The sequence below is a fragment of the Primulina eburnea genome, chromosome 18 (genome assembly GCF_022965805.1).
Source record: "Primulina eburnea isolate SZY01 chromosome 18, ASM2296580v1, whole genome shotgun sequence".
NCBI lineage: Eukaryota > Viridiplantae > Streptophyta > Magnoliopsida > Lamiales > Gesneriaceae > Primulina > Primulina eburnea.
Window position 1 is genome coordinate 27892247 of NC_133118.1, and position 17835 is coordinate 27910081.

Below are 17835 nucleotides of genomic sequence, written 5' to 3' on the forward strand. Positions count from 1 at the left end.
ATCAAACACTTGATTTTCTTTCAGAATCAAGTTCAACCCGCGGATTGAAATCTTTGAAGAACTAGGAAAAAAACATCTGATTTTTTCTTGATTAGATGCACCCAACATCTTCTAGAGAAATCATCAATGGACGAGACAAAGTATCTCACTCCTCATTGGGATACAAGCGGTGCTTGCCAAACATCCAAATGAATCAGCTTCAATATGATTTTACTTCTAGCAGTAGATGTGTCAAACTTTAATGTATGTTGTTTACCGGTAACACATTGCTCACAAAAGGGTTGTGAAACTTTTGTAAGCCCGGACATCAGTTTCTGTTCTGAGAGAATTTTCAACCCTCGTTCTGACATATATTCGAGCTTTCTATGCCATAACACCGATAATTCTTCTCCTCCACCAATCAAGACAACAGTTAGCTCCGCCTCTTTATGTGTTTTTCCCAAAAGTATATGCAAATTTGCAACAACTTTTTCCGCCTTCATAACTACAAGCACACCTTTCACGAACTTCATGATCTCGTTCTCGATATGGGTTGTGCACTTGATATCATTCAATTGCCCAAAGACAAAAGATTCTTGTTAGTCCCTTCATATGTCGTACATCATGTATGATGCAAACAGTGTCATCAAATATTTTTATTTTGATGTTACTAATCCAAATGATTTCCAAGGCATGATCATTTCTCATGAACACATTTCTTTCGGAGATATGTGTATAACTTATTCAATTCTTAATGGAATTTAACGACATAAATCTAAAAATGAGTGGTTTTATTAAAATATGCATAACTTATTCAATTCTTAATGGAATTTAACGATTAAAATCTCATTCGAAAGATAACACATAGATCTACAACTTTTAATTTAAAAAAGATCCAGAATCCAACTACAAAAAGGTCAAAACCTCAAATTACAGTAGCAATTCTACACAGCTCAAACACAAAATTCGATTTTGACGCAATTTGGTAGAAAAATCATATCGAATCAGTTTTTTTTTGAAATTCCATTTTTCCAGCAGCTATAGAAAGTTAACAAATAGTTCTACAAGTTCTATTTGAACCAGAAGTCAGATTATTAGCGCACAATACACATAAACCCGAAAGTCAGAAGCAAAAGCTCACCGAATCGGACAAGAACTGTGTAGAAATGAGTTGAAATCAGCTGCTTCGATCCTGCTGAATACTTGATCAAAATTATCGATTTATGGTTTGAATCGAATCTTAGGATGTTATGAACACGACCATTTAAGAATTTTTAAGTTTTGATCTCGGACAAAGTAGTTATGTCGATTCTACGGCAGCTGCTACAGTGGCTTTGAGGAGGATTGGGAAAAGAGATGGGTTTATGGGAATAGGTTGCTTCTTTCTTCTTCCCTTTTTGGCTAGTGAGTGTATGCATATATGTATTGTATATTTGTTTATTAAAGTAGTAACTTGAGCTCAATCATCTCGATTTTGCATTTAATTGATCTCGTGTATTATTTCAGTCTCTATATATATTTTATATCGTATTAAATATGATATTCCAAAATATATATTTTTAACACTCCTTCAAAAATTATTTGACATAAATAATTATTTTAATTTATCAACTCAATTATTATTATTATTATTATTATTATTATTATTATTATTATTATTATTATTATTATTATTATATATAATTTTACTATGCTGCTCACCAACCGTCCAGACCTCTTTGTCCATCAATGAGATGACATTAACTTATTGGATATGATGAAGCATATCAAATAAGCGAGTACCACCTCATTGATCCGACTTCGAATAAAAATACACCACAATCGATGGGGCAAAATGTGACTAAATTATAAATAAATCGGGGACAAATTGCATCAGTATCCCTCTCAAAATTTTAGAAAACAAAAAACCATCCATTGCAAATGACTTATGATTTATAAAATTTAACTTTCTTGACTATAAAAACTTGATATACAAGTTTTTTTTTTAAAAAAATTGATATATATATATATATATATATATATATATATATAAAAGCCAATCAATTTTTTACAGGGAATTTGTCAATTTCTATATTTTGTGAGGGCTTAAAATGCTATTTTTATATTTTTACGAGGGCTTGAAAATGCTATTAGCCAAAACTGCCTTTTCATGTCCAAGTCAAACTCAACAATTGACACTCCCGAGTCTTGACACAGTAGTAGCTCACTCAACCGGCGATGGATGAAGGAGAAGGAGGAGGAGGAGGAAAAAGCTCGTTTATAGCGGAAAGCAACTCGCTCCTCGTAATCCACGATGCTTTGATCGTAACCATGGACTCAGATTTTCGTGTTTTTAGCAACGGCGGAGTCGCTATCCAAGGCGACACCATTATAGCAATCGGCCACTCTCACGATGTACTTTCTCAGTTCTCGCCTCTTTCACCTCAGATGCTCAACCTCCATGGGCATTTTCTCCTCCCAGGCATGCGATAATCTTGAATTTATTGTCTTCATTGGTGGTGGTGCTGTTTTGTCAATTGTTTTTTGTGGAAACTGTGCTCGTGATATTGTCTTTGTTTATTTGGTCCTTGATATATGGATATGCATTGAATTTCGTTGTTTAGTGGGCTTTCTGGGACTCTGGTTAACTGGGATTGGTTTTGCTTGTGTTGTTGTTTTTCATAGGGTTCATTAACACCCACGTTCACACCTCACAACAGTTGGCCAGAGGGATTGCTGATGACGTCGACTTGCTGACGTGGCTTCACCAACGCATCTGGCCGTATGAAGCCGTGATGACTGAGGATGACTCTTACATATCTACTCTACTCTGCGGGATTGAGCTCATTCACTCAGGTGTAAGTGTTATTTGCGTGGTGTTATCGTATTATCTGATTGTATTAGAAACAAATTTTTCTAAAGCTCGAGTTCATATAATATACAGGTTTTACGTGTAAGTCGAAGATCGAGTGATATCTGTCCAGAAATTGTATTTAACATGTATGAGTTTACATTGGTTGTAGGGAAAAAAGGCCCACAAATTATTAGCTAAGATCGAGTTAATGAAATGTGTATGATATTGTGTACAGTTTTTAACTTGTGACATTGTCACTGAGGCTATGTTAGAAAATTTTTTTCCCAAAAAATTTGAGGTTGTATGAAGAGAGCCAACATTGTTTTTTATACTTAAATAATTTGCAGAGAATTGCAGCTTACCAAGTGCAGGTTGCTTTTGTAGTACTAATCTATAATGCCAATTTTGTTCTCATATAAAGAATCTTGATCAGTATGAGTGCTAATACCTGAGTAGAAAAGAATCACCTTTTAGTGGGTACCTGGTATTGCTTTGTCCAGTTATATATGGAAAGATATCAGATATGCTGCTGGTAATGCGTGTGATAGGTTACATGCTTTGCTGAAGCTGGAGGGCAGCATGTATCTGGAATGGCAAGGGCCGTTGAATTGCTAGGCTTGCGTGCATGTCTGGCACAATCGGTTATGGATGCTGGTGAAGGACTTCCTGCATCTTGGACCGAAAGGACTGCTGAGGAGTGTATTCAGGTTCTTTTCGTTTCCAATTATCGGTAATTAAATTACAGCTCAATATGTCTCTTAAAAATATTTTTTAATCCTATGACAATTAGTCTTGTACATTGTTGAAAGTGATTTAATGAATATCGTCCTTGAAAGTTTAATGTGATTATCTTTGTATTCAGTGAAAAGGCAGATATGTAAATAACATTCCATGAATAAGAAAATATCAGCTGTCATATCTTCAAAGCCCATGTTAACCTGTGAAATTTGGTCTCACCTCTAGCTAATCTCTCAATATTCAATCTCTGAGGGTATCTTTGTAAGATTTGGGTTCTTGAAGTTTTGTGTTTCATTAACTCAAATTCTTAGCTTTTTAATCTAATGACATGTATATCTTCACTTTCTTATTTAGTTTTTAAGACACAGATTTGTTTATCTAATCCTGTTGTTTATTCCATTGAGGCTGCCTTTATGTCAGTGAGCTTACTGTAACAATTAATTATTTGTGAGGGCAGTCTCAAATGGATCTGCATAAAAAGCACCATAATACTGCTGAAGGACGCATCAGAATATGGTTTGGGATCAGGCAAATTATGAATTCAACAGATTGCCTACTTACTGGAACAAGAGATGCCGCTAATGAACTCAAAACTGGAATCCATATGGTCAGATCTTGAGCTTATTAAGTTTTGAGGTTCAAATTAAGTTGAATGGCATTTTATGTCATTCACTCGATGTTTTATCGTGTTAAAATATTCTTATGTATCTTTTCATTTTCTAGCATGTTGCGGAGATACCATATGAAAACAAACTTGTGGTGACAGTCCAAGGAGTTGAACATGGGACTGTAACATATCTTGAGAAAATCAAGCTACTACAAAACAATCTGCTGGCTGCTCATTCTGTTTGGGTCAATGATAATGAGGTAATCTCGTGCTTGTCTCTTGATCTACCAGCTGAGCTCGTATTTTGAAATAATTATCGAGCCAAATATTCTCCCTGTAATTTTAAAGTCCTTGTTTACCATAAAACTTGAAATCTTCAAATTTGTTCGATTTTATATGCTTTTTTTCAGGTTGATTTACTTTCAAAAGCTGGTGTTAAAGTGTCTCATTGTCCTGCTGCTGCTATGCGTATGCTTGGATTTGCACCAATTAAAGAAATGCTAGCCGCAGGTGTCTGTGTCTCTTTGGGAACAGATGGTGCACCTTCCAATAATAGGATGAGCATCGGTAACAAGAATTCTCAAATATATTGGTTTCAGTATTGCTACTTGTTTGTTGAGTTTGTTTATCTGGTGTTTAATTTTGCAAAGATTTATATTCCATTCTTCTTGTGACAAACATATTGGTTTCAGTACTTCTCGTGCAGTTCTTGTCATGGTGGAACATATTTAAAACTCAATAAATATCACATACAAAACTTCATTTGATACGAAAGCAGCTGACTAAATTTTACGAAAATTAAGTTCTTTTCAACAAATTTTTGTTTGAATTTACCAACATAGCGATCTGAATTTTCAAGGTTTAGCACTTGTCTTCATTAGTAATTAATGGTTAGGACATCGATAGGGATTTTTTCATCCAAAATATTGGAAAAAAATCTTTTAAATGTCACTTTTAATCTTATAGCACATTGCTTTGAGTAATTTTAATGTTCTATGTAGTTGATGAGATGTACCTTGCTTCTCTAATCAACAAAGGACGGGAAGTTTTTACCGAAGGAACCACAAATGCTACTGTTCTTCCTGCTGAAACCATTCTTGAAATGGCAACAATAAATGGTGCAAAATCTGTACTCTGGGACAATGAAATAGGATCACTCGAGGTTGGAAAAAAGGTACACTAATTTCTGTCAAAGGTTAACTAAATATGTTTCTTAGGTCCAAGTGTTAACTAGTGTCAAGCCTCCATGATCGATTCAAGATTTTATCTTTGTATATTTTAGCTTAATACTCCACTTTCAATGCATATATCTTCTTACAATTTCATATTTTGTATCGTTTTCTTTTTAAGTTTTAAGCCTGATATTTGAATCTGCAGGCGGACATGATTGTCGTCAATCCGTCAAACTGGTCGATGATGCCTGTTCATGATTGGTATGACTCAGTTTCTGTGAAGGCGTTTTACAATAAGAGGTTCCTTCTTACGATTTATAATTGCAAATATGACATATCTTCAAAGGTAACATTTCTTCTTGTTATGCACAGCATTTCCTGCCTTGTTTACTGCATGAGAACGGAAAACATCACCTCTGTCATGTGCAACGGTCGCTGGATAATGGTGGATAAGAAGATCACAACCTTAAACGAGGTATCATACATATACCCTCGAAAGATTAGATTTTGGAACATTTTCTTGCTCATCCATTGAATTAGTGACAGAGAGATAATATGAATATCGATTGGTTTAATATATGCAAATTATTTTTTACTCGACAGGAAGAAGTTGTGATAATGGCTAAGAATGTGTCAAATGTTCTTCTGAAGCGAGCTGGCATTCAGATTCCTAAAAAAATGAACATCTTGTAATTAAGCTATATTTTTTGCACGTCTAACTTGGATTGTCGTATTACTCATTATATAAGAATATAAAGTAATGCGGTTAATCATATAATAAGATGTTAAATATAATACATTTTGAGTGATACAAACAAATAAGTAGTTACAGCGGTTTAATCATGCAAATGGAATCTCAACCCAAAATGAAAATATACTTCTACTTTTTGTGTAGTCAACTGAAAGAACTTTGATTGCTCGAGCAACTCATCTTGGTTTACACAGTAATCTCTCTTACACAAATTTCAACTCAAGAAATCATAACATGCTCAGCATATAAAATAAAAATTTCCATGTTATGCGATATGTATTAAGAAACTGCATGAAATAGACAGTGGGAGTTTCCTTTTGGATGGCATGGTCGTCTCTCACAAGCTTTATATATATTCTACTTCTTGCCAATGCCAGGACGATTTTGGGCGTAGCTCCTCAGAGAAGGTGACTGAGTGAGGCCAAAGGGAGTGACAGTCTTATTCTGGTTTGCATTTTTCTTTTGTATTCTACGTCGCGCAATGCACGCACGGATCCATGGGGTTACATCCTCGCTGAATTTGATCATAATGAAGAAGATGATGCGGTAGATAATGATCATGCTGAAGAGAACACTCAGGTTAGCCCATTTCGATCGGTTCACATCAATTTGGAACACGTTTTCTAGAATATATTCTCCTGGAATCTTCGGAAGGTCGGGTGTCTGATTATCGAAAATCAGGCCTTTCAGATCATTTTGATATTGCCCCTGTTAGTATTTTCAGGTGTGTCAGATTACCCTAAACTTAAAAAGAGAGACGTTACATTTATGGTGTTTTTTTACCTGCAGAGCCCAGAAGTGGAAACTTATGTAAGACATCGGGTAACGCCAGAAGGGCTTCGGGATATCATTCGGGAGTCGAAAGTAACCGGAGACGAGCATGAATATTCCCTACATACACAACGCAGAACATATAACCAGTCAGTTGAGTCTATTTTCTGCTTTATCTCAAGTTTAATTGATCTGTAAGCTATCACAACCTGGATTCCTGCACCTATGATAATTCCCATGAGGAAATTAGGAACAACACTGGCTATGGCCATCATGAGGCTCTCAACAACGGTGACACTCGCGTAAAGGCACAAGACGAAGAATAGATAATGTGAAAATCCGGGGTGGAGGCGGACCATGAAGTAGCACACAGTGCCGGAAATAAAGGTGATCAGTATGAGAAATGGCGCAGCAGATAAAGTATTGCTGATCACGAAAACACTCACGCCGTAGTGCCCATTAAGCCTTTCCCTTTGGAAAACCTGAGGTAACAAGACAGAACAAGTTATTTAATTTCATCCTCTTCTTTTTCTACTCGCAGGAATGAATTCACCAATCGATGTGATGTACCTTCATGTCTTCCACAAACGAAGGAAACCCACCAATGGACATGAAGGTCACGAACCCGAAGACAAATGATGCACATGCACCTCTAGCCTGTAAATTCAACAGGTAAATACTCCCAAGGTTTTTAATATCATCAGGACTTGGACTAGCTTTAACTCAGACGAGGTATATATTTTTAGACGATTCAAAATGCATCGGCAATAAACGTTACCAGGATCGAATTGTATCCAGTTCCCACATTCAAGTAAATGGTTCCAATGCAAATCGTGACAACGATGTAGATGACAAGCCTCAGCCAGTAATAGCCGAAATCCCTCGACATATTCACGAAAGAGCGTTTGGTTAAGGTGTAAGCCTGCATGAAAAAACTGGCCTGGCTCCCTCCAGAATCCAACACGGTTCCAGTCTGTAATCAACGAACATCATAGCAAGTCATATGATGAATGGATCAAGTTAAACTCGAAGTGGGAAAATGACACTCACAACTTTGGACATCCCCTCGATCTTTTCTTTTGCCGAGTAACAGTAGGTCGAGGTACGATATGAGTCTAGAAGTACTCGGATTGCTTCGTTCGTTGTCACTCTTTCCAGAGGATCGTCGTCCGACACAAACTGATCGGATAAACATGGGAGAGAAGAGTCAAAAAAAGATTAAATGACAACTGCAAATGGAACTAACACGAGTTGCTTGCATATGCGAGAGACGTATGTCCCAAGTATCATACATCAACAACAAAGTTTCTCGAATATCAAGAATCAGATAAATTCAAATTCATCTCCTTTCAATTTAGTAGTAATTGTAAAGAATTGAAGGTATTTAAAATTCATTTTACGAGTCATCACTCAAATCAAAATCTCTCTTTCAAAATCCATTTCTTCCATCCTAGCTAGCAAATGGACTCTTTTTTTGGGTCATTTTTTTTTACCTTGAACTAGTGTAATTCGCAAAATCAATTATGTATCGTGAATTTTCATTGGATGCAGGTCATTTTTATCTTGAACGAGGGCTCTCTAAAAATTCAAAGATAACGTATTTGTGCATGTAATAACTCGCCAATCACACAAGTTCGTAGGAAACTCTATATATAAAAAAATCCCACAATAAAAATTTTCAAATTCCAATTCGAATAATGGACCCAAAATCCTCAACTCCGACCATGCCTGCGCAAAATATATGCCTGCGCAAAATATATGTTGGATGTGATGATAAATAGAAATATAATGTTCTACCATTGAACGTAATGATAAATAGAAAGATAATAATAATATAGCTATTTTTTAACTCAAACAACTATAAAATTTGAATAAAACAAGAGAAAATGGGAGGATGATATCTAATCCATTGATGCAGAAGACGAGAGTCAAGAATGGTATACCCGCAATTTCATGGATCCTTTGAGAGTTGCTTTAACTTTATCGAAGTCGGAATTGATGCAGCGGAGAAAATGGTCTGATGGGTTTCGGAGAGCCGGACATGGGAAGCCAGCTTGTGCAAAAAACTGCAAATTCAACATCCAAAACATGATATTTCCATCCTATATGTATGTCCTACAAGAAAATGTACAGTTTAATGATGAGATTTCTTGCCTCGTAAGCTTCTGAAGCTTGGCCGAAGTAGACTGTTTTCCCACCAGAGAGCAGGTACAATCGATCAAACAGCTCAAAAACCTCGCTGCTCGGCTGGTGTATGGAGGCAATAACAGTGCGCCCGTCTCTGGACAAAGCTCGCAACGTTTGTGTCACAAAGAATGCCGATGCACTGTCGCGAGTAAGAAGAAGATTTAATGAGATTCATCACACAAACTAATGCACCGACACGTGCAAAATATAATTACAAAAAATAACGAGGGACTACATTATAATTTTGATACATGAATTTAAAAATAAAATAATAAAAAAATGATCTCAGTAAGAATTGAACATATAACATAAATATCATGAAACAATGATTATATCCGTTGAGCTACGTATAATTTGAATTAAAATTTAACTTTTTATTAATATATATAATTATTAAAACAGACCATGATACAAAAGTTGGTTCGAGTTTTTGAGCGAGGGAATTTCGGAACTTTTTTGATCACCTGTCTAGTCCACTGGTTGGTTCGTCGAGGAAAAGCAATCTTGGCCTCATCAGGATCTCGATTGCGATGCTGACCCTTCTCCTCTCTCCGCCACTCACGCCTCGCAAGTGCCAGTTTCCAATAACAGTGTCCGCGCAATCCTGAAGCCCCATCTCGACTATGGTGCTCTCCACAAGCGCCCGTTTGTCCGACCAAGGCATTCGATCCGGGAGACGCAATCGAGCCGAATAGGAGATCGTTTCTCGAACTGTCAAAGTGCCGATCAAGTTGTCGTCTTGAGTAACATATGCCTGCATTTGCAGCAGAGGAGCTTATTCTGGTAACTATCTTTTTTCGGAAACAAAAACATTTCTGTTTTTTATATGTAATTTTTATAAACAAACAGTAAAAATCTCCATTCTTGACTGTAGTAGAATCTTTAAACTTGGAGCAGAGAAATCAACTACAGATCAACGTAATCTTCTGGGCCTTTGAACTCTATTTCGAGTTGTCTAACTGTACTACACAAACTAGCTTAAATTCTAAAGCAAGAACGAAAATGGGTGTCAGAATTACTTACAGCAGTCCCGAATGACAACTTGGCTTTACGGCCATTGAGCATAACGGTCCCGGACATGAACGCGTTAGCAGCAAGCCTTCCGGAGAGCGCATCAAGAAGCGTAGACTTCCCGGATCCAGACGGCCCCATCAGCGCCGTAAACGTCCCCGGCTCCGCATAACCCGAAAGCTTCTCAAGAACATTCTGCGTGCCCCCGTTACTCAGAGTCACCACAACAGTCAAATCCTTCCATGTAAGCCTCGCTGAGACATCGCCCACGAACTCCGTATTCGCTTTCTCCTTCCACAGGCTCTCACTCAAAGGGCTCAATCCCCCCACTATCATTCCCTTACCCTGCGGCCTACTCGACTCTATCTCCATCATAACATCGTCCGCATCCGCGCTCCGTGTCGCCGCCATTTTTCCTTCCTCTCTTCTATATATCCCAAGCTCCAGCAATCAGTGAAGTATATATATTTATTATATTATCAAACAAAGACGCAAAACTCGTGAATTTGACTGGGGGCACAGGAGTTCGATCATGAACATGGATCGATAACACCAAATCTCATTCCCACGCAAAAGGAGCCTGTCAAGAAAACGCAACTGCAACACCGCAGACAGCTAACTTCTGCTCATTACACCAAAAACCCACCATGTGTAATAGCACGTATAACGAGTCTAGCTGCTAGGCAAGAAGAGGAGACCCCAACACCGTTGAATTATTCTATCCTTTTCTCCATGGTTATGTGCTACGCATTAATGGTTGCTGGTGGGTGTTGGTGAGCACATTGAATACGCATCGGCCCGTTTGAATTTAGCCTTTTTAGTTGGTTAGCACATAAATTGCATTGCATGCCCCATTGCCCCAGCCTGCGTTGCGTACGTACGCATGTGCCAAAGTCTTTATTAGACACTTATCTGTATAGCATGCGGGCCGAAGGCTCCTGTTAGGTTACATATTACATTTAAACAGAATTACCTTTTTAAGAAAATATTTTAATAGTTTTAAAATATTTTGAAAAGTGGACATGAAAGTGATAAGAGAATGTATAAATTTACTAAAATAGATTTTTATAATATTTTTTTATTAAATGAATTTTTTTTATAATTTTAAGAAGACATTGTTGGTATTTTAAAAAATTTATCATGAGATCAAAATTTGTTATTTTAGGTATTTTAAAAAATACACCGTCCATTTGTTGTATATTTAGGATTATCCACAAGGGTAAATTTAATTTAAATCACCACATCCAAACTTAGATTTGCATTCAGTCTCTGCTACAAAAATTATGTGTTTGCACTTCCGGATCCACAAAAAAATGTGTTTGCATTCACTGAGCACACATGTTTTTTCTCGTATGAAAATCGATATAAAACATTAAAAATATGGTACTAATATATGATATTTGAATATCAACTGTTTTATATCTGGTGCTAATATATGATTTTTGAGTACTCAAACATGTATAATAAATACTGATATTAATGACATATTTTTTCGGATAAAAATCGGTAAAAGACTGATATGATCGATTGAAGTGTTTAGAAGGAAAGTTAAATAAACACTTACTAAAATTTCTTTGTTTATTGATAATTCAGTCTGGTTAAAAACCGAACTTGATATTCGATTGTTAATGTTAGTTGACTAACAAAATATGTGCGGAAAGAAGTCAATTGGCTTCGATATGTAAATTGAATGGTAAACTGAAAGTAAAATCTACACAATTTTGTTTTTGGATGTTCGGAGTACTCAAGCTCCTACGTGACCCCTTCTCCTTTTGGGAAGACTCTCACTAGAAGGTTTTGATCTTTACAGATAATTTGTAAAAACTCAATTTAGATTGAACTTAACACTATCAAAACTGACACTCCTAGTCTACTCAACTGAACGAGGAAATAATATGCGAACTGTTATCGAATACAATGAATTATCCTAGCAATTAATGATATTCAATGATCGGGTATAATTCTTTGTAAAGTGTGCTCGACTTACTAAGTTTAGTTTAAATACTTGAAAGCTTAAATTTGTGAAAATGTCGACAATTTTATCAAACTAAAATCTTTCTTTATTTGTAAACTTCGAGTCCAGCAGTCTCGTGTTTCAAAAAAGATCATTTCTAAGTAAAAGTGTTTGTGGGCTCCGTCTTTTGTCGATGTCATTCTCTGACATTGTAGAACCTAAAGGGGGGTGAATAGGTTCTTTAAAGCCCTTTAGCGTTTTTAAAACGAGTTTGCAAAAATTGCAAGCGGAAGACTTGAGGGACAATCACAAATAAAAATGAATGCGTAAAGTAAGTGCGTAAAATAAATGCGTAGTAAAGTAAATGCGTAAAGTAAAGAGGGATAGAGATGTTTATGGAAGTTCGACGAAGAATCGTCTACGTCTCCCCTTCTCGATGAGGATCGAGGTATCACTATGACGACTTGGCTTCAGGAGCTCCAAGCTAGCTTTTACAACCACGCCTCGATGCGTCTACTTGGCCTTGAGGGCTCCAAGGATAGCCACGAACTTTACAACCCACTCGAGAGTATTACTTTCACTCTTTTTCTACAACTCTTTTGATATTACAACTCTTTTAATCAACGCACACAAGAGATAGTAGAAAGCTTTGTAAGAGACAAGAGAGAATGGAGTGGGATGATTGAGAATGCATCCTCAAAGGCCTATTTATACTAGTCTTGGACGCCAAGGTTCGGATCTTCTGTTTATACTTCGGAACGTCCGATGTGATTGAAATCAATTTGCGTAATTCTGGAATGACTTCGGATCTTCCGTTCTTGACTTCGTAGGGTCCGAACATATGCTTCGGAGGGACCGATCAAACTTCGTTTCTTCTGAACAGTTCTTTTAGACAGTGTATGAACAACTTCGGAAGGTCCGAACTCCAGTTCGTACCGTCCGAACATTCCCGCGTTTCCGGAGATTTGAAATCTTCAACACTTCGTAGCTTCCGATCATGTCCATCGTAGCGTCCGAAATCTACTCAATCAACAGTCGATCAATTTGTCTCCGGATTGAAGTGATTTGATTGCTTGTGTTCGGAACGTCCGATCCAGTCTTCGGAACGTCCGAACTTGCTCCTCGCAGCTTCCGAACAGCTTCTATTTTGCTTCTGATTGGCACAATTTCGGAACGTCCGAACCAAATTTCGGATCTTCCGAACGTAACCTTGTTCTTAATTTCTTGCATGCCTCAATATAAAACATTAGTACATTTTTAATCCAAGTTTGGTATCATCAAAACAAAAAATTTGGGATATGTTACAGTATTAAAAACATTAATCTCATCCTCGAGATTTGTATGCGTTTAAGGCGTAACAATCTCCCCCTTTTTGATTATCACAAAACTTGGTTAAAAATTGAGAAACAATAATCAACATAATCTAATGGTTATTAAATAACTCCCCCTTAATCAAATAACAAGTCTAAGAGGTTGAATTAATAGCAATTTTAACCAAATAAATTCTCCCCCTTTTTGCGATAATCAAAAAGACATAAGCATAAAGAGAGACAAATAAACAGGTAAAATATCCACTAATAAATGCAAGTCTTTTATACAATGATGCATAAAGATAAAATAAACAAAAATAACAAAAACATAAGCTAAGAATTCGCATCCTCGGACGATTCGAACACGTTCGGTGGATCCGAAGTGAAACGAAGCATCCGAATAAGGAACGGTGATTCCGAAGTAGCCAAGATGAGGAACACCTAAAATTTAAAATATTTAGCACATAAAAGAATGTTGAGCCATAATTATGGATAAATACAATTAATTTGTATTATCCGACATTATAATGCTCACATTAATAATACTCCCCCTCAATTTAACAAATATGTACGAGAGTATTTGACTAATGTTTACAACTCAATCATGCCAAGTTCACCACGCAAACGAGTAAAAGTAGATTCATCTAGTGGTTTTGTAAAAATATCAGCAATTTGATTCTTGGTGTCAACATAGTGAAGTTCAACATCATTTTGCTCAATGTGATCACGAATAAAATGATGTCGAATGTCAATATGTTTTGTACGAGAATGTTGAACTGGATTCTTTGTTAGACATATGGTGCTTGTATTATCACAAAAGATTGGAATTTTTGAAAAAGTAACACCATAGTCGAGTAATTGATACTTCATCCAAAGAATTTGTGCACAACAACTACCGGCAGCCATATACTCGGCCTCGGTCGTTGAAAGTGCAACACAGTTTTGCTTTTTAGAAAACCATGACACCAAGCAATTTCCCAAAAAGAAACAAGTACCACTAGTGCTCTTTCTATCCACCTTATATCCTCCAAAGTCGGCATCACAGTAAGCTTTTAAATCGAAAAATGAGTTCTTAGAATACCATAATCCGAGATTTGGAGTATTTGAAAGATATTTGAAAATGCGTTTTAAGGCGAATAAGTGTGATTCCTTTGGACATGATTGAAATCGTGCACACAAGCAAACACTAAACATAATGTCAGGTCTACTAGCAGTCGCATAGAGTAGGGAGCCAATCATGCTACGAAATAACTTTTGGTCAACAGGTTTACCTCCCTCATCTTTGTCGAGTCTGACTGTCGTGCTCATAGGTGTGGATGAGGCTTTGGAAGACTCCATCCCAAACTTTTTGAGCATCTCCTTGATGTACTTCCCTTGGTTGACAAAGAAACCATCCTTGCATTGCTTGATTTGGAGACCAAGGAAGTAGTTGAGCTCGCCCATCATGCTCATCTCAAAGTGATCCTGCATAAGCTTAGAAAAATCTCTACACAAGTGTTCATTAGTAGCACCAAAAATAATATCATCTACATATATTTGTACTATCAGCAAATCATTATCTTTAGTCAAGGTAAACAAGGTAATATCAACTTTACCCCTACAAAAACCATTAGACAGCAAGAAAGTAGACAATTTCTCATACCAAGCTCTAGGAGCTTGTTTCAAACCATACAAAGCCTTATCAAGTTTATACACATAATCAGATAAGTGCACATCTTCAAAACCAACAGGTTGCTCAACATACACTTCTTCTTTCAAATCACCATTAAGAAAAGCACTTTTAACATCCATTTGAAACAATTTAAAGTCTCTAGAGCAAGCAAAAGCAAGTAGCATGCGAATGGATTCTAGTCTAGCAACAGGGGCATAAGTCTCATCATAATCAATTCCCTCTTCTTGACTATATCCTTTAGCTACTAGCCTAGCTTTATTTTTAGTGATTGTACCATGCTCATCTAACTTGTTCCTAAATACCCATTTAGTTCCTATGACAGGTCTATCAGTGGGTCTAGGTACAAGATTCCAAACTTTATTCCTTCTAAATTCATTTAGTTCATCTTGCATAGCAATAATCCAAGAATCATCAAGTAAAGCTTCTTCTATGTTCTTAGGCTCTATGTGAGAAAGAAAAGCAAGATAATTGCACATATTAGAGGAGCGAGTAGATACTCCCTTCGATGGGCTACCAATGATGAGGTCCATGGGATGATCCTTGTGCGTAGTCCACTCCTTCGGAAGAGGTGCGTCCTCTTGATCTTTAGGAACATCATCTAGGCTTGTGGACTCCAACTCTTCGCCAAGGATATCTATATCATCATCATCAGAAACAACAGGTCTAGGCAAGCAAGGGTTAGTTTCATCAAATATGACATGAATAGATTCTTCAACTAGTAAAGTGCGTTTATTAAAGACTCTATATGCTTTGCTAGAAGTAGAGTAACCAAGAAAGATACCTTTGTCCGATTTAGCATCGAACTTACCCAGGTTGTCCTTACCATTGTTGTGGATGAAGCATTTTGATCCAAAAGCGCGGAAGTAAGAAATGTTAGGCTTTCTCCCTCTCCATAGTTCGTATGGAGTTTTCTTGAGAATTGACCTTATTGATACGCGATTGATGATGTAACAAGCAGAACTCATCGCTTCAGCCCAAAAATATTTTGGTAGAGAATGCTCACATAGCATGGTCCTTGCAATCTCTACTAGGGTCATATTCTTCCTCTCAACGACACCGTTTTGTTGAGGAGTTCTAGGACAAGAAAAGTTGTGACCAATGCCTTTGCTTTGACAAAAAATTGAAAAATTTTCATTTTGAAATTCCGTTCCGTGGTCACTACGGATTTGTTTGATCAAAATATTTTTCTCATTTTCAACCTTTTTGACAAAAATTTTGAAATGATCAAAGGCATCACTTTTGTGGGCTAAAAACAATGTCCAAGTAAAACGTGAAAAATCATCCACAATGACAAAAGCATAGGATTTACCTCCTAGACTAGTTGTCCTCGAGGGACCACATAAATCTAGGTGAAGTAATTCAAGGGGCATAGAAGTGGATACAAAATTTTTATTTTTGAAAGATTCCTTTGTGTGTTTACCAAGTTGACAAGCATCACAAAAAGAATCTAATTTTAAATTCAGCTTTGGCATTCCGGAAACTAGGTCAAGTTTTAAAAGTTTTTCTATGGTTCTCATCCCAACATGACCAAGTCGTCTATGCCAAAGAATGTTGTCATCAACATTTAATGTTACAAGGCTTTTTATTTTTGAAAAAGATGAAATCTTTAAATCGACCTTGTAAACATTTTCACTTCTATAACCTTTGAAACTAATGGATTTGTCAGTTGTGAGTGATACAGTGCAATCGTGTGGTGTGAATTTGACTTCATAACCCCTATCGCACAATTGACTAATGCTTAGGAGGTTATGTTTAAGTTCTTTCACAAGAAGTACATCATCAATAATAGTAGAGTTAGATATACCTATTGAGCCGATGCCTTCTATGATCCCTTTGTTGTTGTCTCCAAAGGTCACCGATCCCTTTTCTTTTGGTCGAATGGATTGTAGCAGCTTCTTTTCTCCCGTCATGTGTCGAGAGCATCCACTGTCAAGATACCAAGTGCTCGATAACTTGTCTCCCCTTTGTCCCTATAAGATTGAGATACAATTTGATAGTTGGTACCCGTTTCTTTGGGTCCTTTGAGGTTAGTAGTAGTTGGGGATTTGGGGATCCATTTCCAATAACTATTCTTATTGTGTTGGTGTCTAAGTTTCTTGCATTTAGGTCTTATGTGGCCTATCTTACAACAGTAAGTGCATGTTGGTGGTGTTCTTAGTTTTGCCTTTGCGATAAGACTAGCGAAGTTGACTGATTTCTTTTCATATCCTAGACCTCCTTTGTCGAAGTTACACCTTTGCATGCTCAAGAGGTTTTCTAGTTTACCGCTACTCACATTGAACTTGTTGAAGGCTTTCTCTAAGTCTCTTAGGTTTGTCTTGAGCTTAGTGTTGTCATGCATCCTAGCTTCTAGTTCAGTTTTAAGTTGCTTATTCTCATTTCTAAGTGACTTAGCCTTATTGTACATACTAGTGTAAGCGGAGAGTAATTCATCGTAAGAGGGTACCTCGTCGTCATCCGAGTCGGTCAGATGATCTTCCTTTGCCATGAAGCATAGGGTAGACTCCTTTTCGTTGTCGCTGTCGCTCCACGTGGCTAGAAGGGCCTTCTTCTTGTCATTGCCGGCCTTCTTCTTGGAGGGACACTCGTTTGCATAGTGACCCTTTTGTTGACAGTTGTAGCAGGTCACTTCCTTCTCAATCTTTTTGTCCATGTTGAAGTTGGAACTCCGCATGAATCTTTTGAACTTTCTAGTGAGGAGTGCCATTTCTTCATCGTCGCTATCTTCAAGTTGACTGGTTAAGACAATCCCTTTCGCCTTTACTTTGTCGTCATCTTTCTTTGTCTCCTTCCGGGTAGATACTTCAAGTTCATGGGTCTTTAGGGTCCCATGAAGTTGATCAAGGTCGT

At 37.0% G+C, this 17835-nt stretch overlaps 2 protein-coding genes across 3 annotated transcripts; one reads left to right on the plus strand and one right to left on the minus strand.

Moving 5' to 3' along the window:
• The first annotated feature begins 2116 nt into the window (after nucleotides 1–2116).
• LOC140819617 (uncharacterized) lies at nucleotides 2117–7174 on the plus strand. 2 transcript variants are annotated; one of them, XR_012115245.1, is made up of 11 exons: nucleotides 2119–2440; nucleotides 2644–2816; nucleotides 3361–3519; nucleotides 4008–4157; nucleotides 4274–4417; nucleotides 4568–4724; nucleotides 5159–5331; nucleotides 5535–5590; nucleotides 5702–5804; nucleotides 6458–6659; nucleotides 6870–7174. XR_012115245.1 is itself a non-coding variant. In XM_073179784.1 (10 exons), the coding sequence occupies exons 1-10, from the start codon at nucleotides 2197–2199 to the stop codon at nucleotides 6020–6022; spliced, it is 1449 nt and encodes a 482-aa protein (XP_073035885.1). In that variant the 5' UTR covers nucleotides 2117–2196; the 3' UTR covers nucleotides 6023–6629. The 2 variants fall into 2 exon arrangements, 1 of the variants encoding a protein (XP_073035885.1); XM_073179784.1 differs by lacking the exon at nucleotides 6870–7174 and having other exon boundaries at nucleotides 2117–2440; nucleotides 5933–6629.
• Nucleotides 6105–10764, minus strand: LOC140819616 (ABC transporter G family member 11-like). Its single transcript, XM_073179783.1, has 10 exons — nucleotides 10062–10764; nucleotides 9503–9792; nucleotides 9006–9177; nucleotides 8795–8917; nucleotides 7902–8030; nucleotides 7630–7824; nucleotides 7422–7508; nucleotides 7061–7333; nucleotides 6864–6971; nucleotides 6105–6788 (listed from the first exon to the last, which is right to left on the minus strand). Exons 1-10 carry the CDS (start codon nucleotides 10458–10460, stop codon nucleotides 6438–6440), a joined length of 2127 nt encoding a protein of 708 aa, XP_073035884.1. The 5' UTR covers nucleotides 10461–10764; the 3' UTR covers nucleotides 6105–6437.
• Between the last annotated feature and the right edge of the window lie 7071 nt (nucleotides 10765–17835).